This window comes from Rhagoletis pomonella, unplaced genomic scaffold (genome assembly GCF_013731165.1).
Source record: "Rhagoletis pomonella isolate Grant_MI unplaced genomic scaffold, Rhpom_1.0 Rhpom_scaffold_06899, whole genome shotgun sequence".
Lineage (NCBI taxonomy): Eukaryota > Metazoa > Arthropoda > Insecta > Diptera > Tephritidae > Rhagoletis > Rhagoletis pomonella.
In genome coordinates, this window is record NW_023465429.1 from 1 (window position 1) to 8,818 (window position 8,818).

General features: G+C 38.5%; 2 protein-coding genes across 2 annotated transcripts; one reads left to right on the top strand and one right to left on the bottom strand.

Annotated features, from left to right (window-relative positions):
• Nucleotides 1–828: 828 nt before the first annotated feature.
• On the top strand, nucleotides 829–5,258 carry LOC118755636 (pre-mRNA 3'-end-processing factor FIP1-like). Its single transcript, XM_036490462.1, has 6 exons — nucleotides 829–1,379; nucleotides 1,436–2,429; nucleotides 2,506–2,788; nucleotides 2,845–2,995; nucleotides 3,060–3,136; nucleotides 4,923–5,258. The coding sequence occupies exons 1-6, from the start codon at nucleotides 1,047–1,049 to the stop codon at nucleotides 5,083–5,085; spliced, it is 2,001 nt and encodes a 666-aa protein (XP_036346355.1). The 5' UTR covers nucleotides 829–1,046; the 3' UTR covers nucleotides 5,086–5,258.
• A 22-nt stretch (nucleotides 5,259–5,280) lies between these two features.
• LOC118755635 lies at nucleotides 5,281–6,304 on the bottom strand. The gene has a single exon (XM_036490461.1). It carries the CDS (start codon nucleotides 6,195–6,197, stop codon nucleotides 5,565–5,567), a length of 633 nt encoding a protein of 210 aa, XP_036346354.1. The 5' UTR covers nucleotides 6,198–6,304; the 3' UTR covers nucleotides 5,281–5,564.
• Nucleotides 6,305–8,818: the final 2,514 nt, after the last annotated feature.

Consider the following 8,818-nt stretch of genomic DNA (forward strand, 5'->3'; position numbering starts at 1 on the left):
GCCGGTTTTATTTGCCAATTTAGCCGCAACATCCAAAATGTTCTGGCAACACTGATAAAGTGTAGTTCTAGAAGTATTACATATCGACTGCTCAGTGGAAGATCGGCCTATCTCGGCAGCCATGATGCAATAATACAAGGTGTTATCAGTTGGCAACTTCTCGCTCTAATTCCGCCATATTGACTACCTTACGTGAAACAGTGTTACTTCTTTCACTATTCTTTACCTAATAATATAGTTGAATGTTTTTTATTTTTTCTCAGTATACACACTTTGTTTTCTTAAAAAGGTATTTATTCTTATTTTATTTCATTTCAAAACGAATATACTATAAAAAAGCAAATTTTGTTAAGGAGAAAATGTGAAATTTTATATTTTTCCCCCATATGGGGATTCATTTGTTCCCGTTTTTCTTCTCATTCTACTGAGCTAAGGTAGTGTCAAATCGAGCTGTCACAACTGATACCACATCGTTTATTGCATCATGCTCGGCAGCCAGTTCGAAACGCCCTATCTCAAAAAACTTTTTCAACAACACCCTATCTCACTTCAAGATGTGCTGAAATAGGGCGTTTTTTAATCGGCAGCTGAGATAGGGCGTTTTTTGAAACAAATTCTGAAATAGGGCGTTCTTGAAAAATTTCTTGACATAGAGACTGCATTCATTCTGAACGTTTGGAATAAACTTTTTTGTTTACTTATTCTTTAGAACGTTCCTGATGATATGTTAACGTATATTTCAAACGTATTCTGTTTATTCCGGCTGTGAAATGGGATTATCCGGAATGTATAAAGAAACGCAGCCAATGTGTTTTAGGACTGGCTGCCGAATAGGTTGATCTTCTACTCAGCAGCCGATATATGCCCTAAATAAACGATTGTGTCCCAAATTTGTATCAATTCGAATACGCGTCACCCTGTGTCTGGAATAGTTTACCACATTTATAAAACTTGATTACTTTGACGGGAATTATATTCAACGCGTTTTTGCATTGTTATATTTGTGACGTGAAAAGTGAATTAAGATACTATAATTAAAGGTTATAATGGCCGATGATACGAACGAAGACAGCTGGCTGTATGGCACGTCCAATCCCGATTCCACGACGAATGAAGAGAATGTGGATGCTAATGTCGGTATAGATAATGGGAGACCGCTGTTGTCTCAGAAATCTGAAAATGAAGCGACCGCATTGGGTGGAAGTGGTGATGTATTGGCACCAAAACAGGTCGAAGCGCATGATGAGGAAGAACCATTCGGTGAGTTTGAAGATCCGGCCCAGGAGATGGAGGAGGACGAGGAAGCTGCGGCTGCTGCCGCCAGCACCGCTGCCGATACTACTGACGCCGGCGAAGATACAGGCGAAAATGCTCAACAGGTGAAATCAGAATTCGGTTTCTTGAAATCTATTTTACTAACATTAAATTGTTTAAGTCAAAAACTTCGGAAGATGGTGAGGCGAACTCGGACGATGAAGACGACTCTGATGATGATATCAATGTTGTTATTGGCGATATAAAGGCAGGACCCAGCACATATAATATTAAGCAACGTTCTAACTTATTGACTGGACCTCCTGGTTCAGGTCAAGAGAAAACCAAGTCTGGTGCACCGGGCGGGAAATTTAGTGTTGAAGATTTTGAAGGTGTTGGTACTATAAACGGTGTTCCAGCACACGAATTTAGTATCGATTCCTTGGAAGATAAGCCTTGGCGAAAACCAGGTGCAGATATTACTGATTATTTTAATTACGGGTTCAATGAAGAGACATGGCGCTCTTATTGCGAGCGTCAAAAACGATATCGTATACAGGAGAGCGGCATTGGGTTGGCAAGTTTGACACAAAATCTTAATCAATCAGGCGAACGACAACATGAGGGTACTGGAGGTGGAGGCCAAATAACCACAATAATGCCCGGCCTATTATCAAATGATCAGATGCAAATGCCACCTCCGGGCATTTTACCACCCCCTCAGGGTATGCACCATGGTCCGCCACGTATGGGCATGGGTATGCCCCGTGGACCTCGACCGATCAGTACTACCAGCAGCAAGGAGAATCCTATCCAAGTAATGACCGCCGAATGCCGTGAATATTCGAGACCAGGTACGATAGCCCAAATGCCGCCGAACTTTGGTGCACCACAACCCCCGGAAGAGCCATACTTTCCAGAACCTGAAACATTTGATTACGGCTACGAACCAACACAAGAGTCGCAATGGAATAATGAAAATCCGGGATGGCATCCATCATCGGGCATAAAAGAACTAACACCCGGACCAGCAATGGTTCCACCGCCAGCAGCTGGTATGTCAGGTCCACCTGGTGTACCCCCGATGGGTGTGCCTCCTCCTCAAATCGGAGGGCCCCCACCGCAAATGCGTCAGCATCCTCCCATAATGCCTGGAATGCCTCCACCAAATATGGGTAAGCTCATTTCATGTAACTGTATTTTAGGGATATTGCTGACGATTTTTTTTTTTTCAATATTTATATTGCTAAGGAATGGGCCCGCCGCCGCCTGGCATGGGTATGATGATGGGCCCCGGCGGAGGACCACCAATGAGAATGCCTATGGGACCTCCCCGCATGATGGGACCACATGTAGGTGGACCGCCAAATCCAGGACATATGGATCGCGAGCGTCATGATCGTGACCGTGAAAGAGAGCGCGACTATGAACGGAATGATCGGCGAGAGCGTGATAGAGATCGGGAGCGAGATCGCGACCGTGAGCGAGAGACAGAGCGCGAGCGCGAACGGGAAAGAGAAAGAGAACGAGAAAGGTAGGGCAAATTGTATCGACCTTGCAGATCTAATACATATACATTTTTTCCATTAGACCCCGCCGTGAACGTTCACGTAGTCGAGATAAGTCTAGACGGCGCTCAAAATCACGTGAGAAAGAACGTGATCGTGAGCGTGAAAGAGAACGTGATCGTGACCGAGATGGCGAGCGAGAACGAGAGCGTGACAGAAGTGAAAAACTTGACGTAAGCAAATCTTATACTTTTGCTTATTCGTATTCTATATGTAGATACATTTATTTATTAAAAGCCGGATCCTGAACGTGCAGTAGATGAGGATCGCGAACGAAGAAGACGTGAACGTGATCGGGAACGCGAGCGCGAAAGGTATGTGTACAATTTCGAAATTTGCATGAGGACGTAGAACATACATATGTACCGTCGTTTAAAGTACAAAACCGCGTATCGTCATTCTGCAAAACCGCGTAACTGACATTGGCTGCCAAAAACTGGATTTGCTCACACAAGCTCTTGGCTCAATCCTTATCCATTCGTCCTGAAATTACTAGCCAGAAATGCGATTGCTTTATAAAAAAGGAACCATTTTGAAATATGAGTGTTTTTAAGCTCCAGAGAATAATTTCTAAAAATTCACATACGCGGTTTTGCATTTTTCAGATACGCGGGTTTGCATTTTGTTGATACGCGGATATTTTCATTTTCGAATATCTGAAAAAAAAATCCGAACATAAAGCTTATAACCGTATAACACAATAAAAGGATATTAAACGTATAGCAAAATTAACAGATATTAACGTGATATAAAGATTTTATCCACATACTTGAATATTCGAACGGATATCCGAATACACGTGCAGTCCCAGCCTTACAACTATGGCCAAACAAATAAAAACACGACATTTGTACCATTTTGTTTATTATTATTTTTTTTATAAAAGTATAGCACAATCAATAGCTAACCAAGCCAAGTGCAAAAATTTAAAAAAAATCAACAAAGTTTCATAAACATTTGTGCTCTCGTTCGTTTGTGTAAATTGAACCGCTGTTCACAGCTGACAACAACAATTGCATAGACACAAATCGCCGTATGTAAATGAAACGAGCAACACCAAAAAGGAATGTGAAAAATCCTGTCGACAAAAGTTTCCGTGTATAAACACAGTCTAAGCAAAAAACAAAACCGACTTCGATTCTCATATAAAAATTTAAGATTATCGTCAATTTCTTCATGATCCGATTATCAGATTTAAACCAAGTTAATATGGGACCAACTTTGCGGTAACACCTTTCCTCAAAAACAAAACAAGTAGTTTTTAGCAAAAAAAAAACGACTTAAAAAAAAATATATATATATATATATCATGATCCAATGATCGCATCTGAACCAGATTAGTATGGGACCACCTCTGAGACACTACCTTTCCAATACAAAAATAATTATCGAAATCGGTTGACGTGATCCTCCAAAGTTATGCGGTAACATACATAAAAAAAATATTCCGACGAACTGATAACCTCCTCATTTTTTGGAAGTCGATTAAAAAAAGAATTATAGAAATCGGTTAACGTGGTCCAAAGTTACGCGGTATATACAAAAAACAAAAAAAAAAATATTCCGACGAATTGATCACCTTTCTCCTTTTTATGAAGTCGGTTAAAAAAAAAAGGTTACGTAGTCTATAATTGTATATAATAACGTATTTAGTTATTAAAAAATGCTGTTGATTTTTGATAATGGTTTTGCTAATGATGTTACGCATTTTTTTTTGTATATTGCTGGAAAGTTACTCGATAAAAAAATTGCCGAAAATACTTTGTGGGGAAGAAAACGTGACACCGCCAGTAAACAAAAAAAATATCAGAAAATTCAACGGATTTTTTAATATACTAAAATTGAATGGGCTATAGGCTACATCCCAAAAAGTATTCTTAAATTCTGGTTTTGTAATTGGTTTGAAATTTGGTGAAGCTTTGTTGAAATTTCCAAAATTTTGAACAAAGCTAATAACTGAGGTATACTTTTATATAAAGTATATATAAAAATTAAATAAGCAAACGAAAACAAGTAAAAACTGGTCAAATTGTCGTCCATAGGTTTTCCTAATTTTAGTTTTATAAAATTGCTTTGAAACTGGCAACTTCTTCTTTTTAGATCTCGGCGAGAACGTTCGCGTAGCCGTGAGAAGACACGCCGCCGTTCAAAATCTCGTGAAAAAGACCGAGAGCGCAGTAGCAAAACTGTCGGTACTTCCTCTTCGACGAGTCGCAGCGAAAAGAAAAAATCTCATCGCAAAGATAAGGAAGAAGAGGAGTGAGCACAAGTAAATCTTATACTTAATGAAGTCTTAGCGATTAGCAATATAAATTGAAATTAAAAGTCACCATGCCACTTTCAGAATGTAGTGGTGGCAAATAAATTAAAAATGCTTTTAAGATTTACAGCGAAATTCATAAAAAATAAAGAATAATTTAACTGCTTTATAAATCGAAAATTTATATGCAAATGTCACTTAATAGAGCTCTTTAAATCTATTATATGTTTTATTAATAAGGCCATTGTACAGTTTAATTAAATTTTTTCCAATAATGTTTAAGACAGGTCAAAGGACATCCATTTAGAGACACTAGATAATATATTTAAAAATAAAGTATAAATACACATACAAGTACGCTAATCAGTATTAGATCGGATATCTATTAAGCCAATTCATCTCCGGTTTTCACTCATAATAGCTAAAGCGCTTAATACCGTTTAAAATACGCGTGCAAATGAATTGCGATGCAAGTAATGCTTTCATTCCTGTGGAACTGGTAGTTCCAATTCGGCCTCAGTACGTTTTTTTTGTTCCATTTTTTCTTCAATAGCTTCAAGCCTCTTGTTCATAACGCCAAGGGACTCCAAAAGACCAGTTTGTATTTCTCCATAACGCTTCATGGCCAATATCAGACTTTCCTCTATCAATTCAGCTTGCTGGGCAAACTCTGCATTATCCTGTGAATGTTGTTTTAGTTTTTCGGTGCATTCGCCTGGTATACTGCGGAAATATTCGGCGCCTAATGTGGGTTCCAGCTGTTTAACTCGGTCCAATTGGTCAAACTGCGCATGCAAATCGGGAGCTACTGCATTTAAATATACCTCTTTGGAACGCACCTGCTGGTTTTCTTCCAAGAAATTTGGATCAAGATATTTTTCAAGTTCCGGAGCCCTTGCCATTGCTTTTGCAATTTGTTCGCGATTTCCAATTACCCCGTTCAACATGCTGTTAACTGAAAGCAACGAATCGACCACTGCTTCCGGAGCGACACCCGTGGGTTTGCTTGGCTCTGAGGAACCACTAGCATTGTTTGCATTTCCACCCTCAGGTAGCGGCCCCAAAATACGAGATAATGTATCAATGCGTTTTTCAAGAATGTCTAATGCTTCCATTTTTACTTAGTTAAATTGCAATCTATGATATAAAAAAATTTGCGACTACCACAGAGTCAGTGAAATGATGTCAACCATGAACCAACGACTTGTATTTTTTTTTTTTTGTTCATGGATGTCAACAAATTGATTGTCATGTTTATTATCATCGGATGAACTTTTTGTGACAGCACAGGGCGTTTTCTTTTGAGATAAGGCTTTGTTTCTTTTCTTTTCTAGCACATATTTATTAGGAAGAAAACAAATGAGAAAATTGAAAGAATTACGCTCACGGAGAGCGAAATAACGAAAAAGTAAAGAAAGGCACAAGGCGAATTAATATAAGGTGATAGCAGGAGTACACAAACAAAAATTTACATGTATTTTGCTTCTGCTTTGGCGGCATAAACTGTCAAAATCTGTAAGAGTGTGTTTAGAAATTCAAACAAAATTTTTCAATTTAATATCAGAAGCCGTGCGGCGAAACACATACACAAAATCAGCTGAGCTAGTAACACCAACTTATATAAATTCGCCTTGGAAACGCAAAACTAGCAGAAACTAGCAAGTAACCAGCTGATCGGTGTATTTGACTCATTACAGGCTAACCTAATATTCGCGGCTTGCGTTTTGGTACGCATGCCGTCGAATTTGTTTTTTTGCGTCACCCGAAATTGACTTGCATGCGTTTGTATTTGATTTCATTGAGCGAAACGTCAAATCAAAATGTCACGCAGAACAAAAATTGGAAATTGAGTTAGCTTCATACGCACGCCGTTCAATTTCGGTTGATCTCATACAAGTTGCATGTGCATGAGAAATTTTTGACAATAAATTGGCGGCGTGCGTGAATATTAGGTTAGCCTGTTATGCTGGAACGCGTTTCTTACACACAAAAAATTTGCAGAAGAGAGCCAAAAAGAGCATAAAAAACCGAGAGAGCTGCAAATTTCTACTGGCGAAATTTCTGCCAACAGAAATTTGCAGTCACATGTTTAAGAAGCAGCTGTTCAAAACGCACAAGGAAAAAGTTGGCAAGTTTATTTGACTTCGTTTTAATAAAACAAAATGAGTGCATCGTTATCAAAACGCATTGAAATAATGCAGAATGTAAGGATTTGTGCATGCATTTGAAGATGTGTGTGTGCATACTGTGATTGCAAATTTCTGCTAGTTTTCGTTTCTCTACTTTTTCCTCTTTCGATCTCTTTATGCGTAAAATTATACTCTTTGCCAATCTTCTAACAACAGCTGTAAAAAGTAAAGAAACACTCCTAATATTTAGCGCGAATTTTTGTTCATCCACTTTGACAGCTGCTAGTTTCTGCTAGTAAATTTTTTTTTTTTTTTTTTAAAGAAGTACGTAAGAACCTATAAATCATGCCGTTGTGTTAAATTATTCTTTATCTTATGTGTACACACGTTGTCACAGGCGAAAATTAAGAAAATTGCAGTAAAAAGCCACCACCAAATTGTAAACAACGAAGAAATGTAAACAAACGGCTAATGTCAATATCGTTAAACTTTTTTCCTAAATGCGATTATAACGGGCTACTAAGAAGAAGGCGTGATCTTGTATTTTTGGTTCATGGTGTTATACCATGTTCTGACCGACAACGAAAACACTTTGAAAACGTGTTTTGTGATTGTGGGCTGAAGGCTGTTCACACCGGCTGTTAGTGTTTTCGTTGACATTTCTTACAACCTCTGATTACAGTTTTGCTACACAAAAACCAAACCAAAATGGTTTTCCCTCATTTTCTTTTCATTAGCAATTTCTTACTTTCATTCTTATTTTACTTTTGCCAGCCAATTAACAATAAATAAATAAATAATAGATAAAATATGACTTCCACTTCGATAAATAATCGAAAAAAAATAGTGAAGATACCGATTGGAATGAGTGGAACGTGAGTTTTCAAGTAGTTTTCAGCGAAAACTGGTTTTCGTTTGACAGATTTTACATGGACGAAAACACAAGTTTTAAGTCGAAAACCAGTTTTAGCAACGAAAACATGTTTTCGATGTCGGTCAGAACATGGTATTAGTGCAGGTGGCACATGCAAACAAAACGAAATAGAAAACATGTTGTCTATGTGTGCGTGTCAGTCCACTGTCAATCCGCGATTTTCTCGGACTGAAATGAGCGAGGTAAACTCGAACTCTCTTCCCCCTCTTATCCACACAAAACCGGTTGTAGGCGGACTGAGCAGTCCAGTGTGCGGAGGCCCATTGTTTGTTACCCGATCACTGCTCGTGTTTTAACGAAATGTGATTGAACTTGAGCATTTGAAAGCACATTTGCATGTCTGGCTGTAGCTGAACGTGTAGAGATGCTGGCTGTTATTTGTTAGCTCCCAGCATGTTCGTGTTCGAATGCCGTCAGAGGCAACATTTAATTTTTTATTTTTGTTTTTGGTTTTTATTAATTGCGAAAAAGCATCTGTGAAGTGAAGAACAAAAGCGTGTACAAACGAAAAAATATAACAACAATGCCATTGTTAATATGTTGGAGTAGTTTTGTGCTACTCTGATGTAATGCAGGGATGGAGTATATGGTCCTGCCCTAGGACATCGCAATGTTAATTGGACCATATTTTTTATATGAATTGTGGTTAATTTTGGAGTACTCCTTGATCCTT

Bases quoted from the DNA above. Each gene is read 5' to 3' on its own strand.
- LOC118755636 (XM_036490462.1), top strand. From the start codon at position 1,047: ATGGCCGATGATACGAACGAAGACAGCTGGCTGTATGGCACGTCCAAT. The intron at 2,789-2,844 runs GTAGGGCAAATT...TTTTTCCATTAG, and splicing joins AGAGAAAGAGAACGAGAAAG to ACCCCGCCGTGAACGTTCAC. The intron at 2,996-3,059 runs GTAAGCAAATCT...ATTTATTAAAAG, and splicing joins ACAGAAGTGAAAAACTTGAC to CCGGATCCTGAACGTGCAGT.
- LOC118755635 (XM_036490461.1), bottom strand. From the start codon at position 6,197: ATGGAAGCATTAGACATTCTTGAAAAACGCATTGATACATTATCTCGT.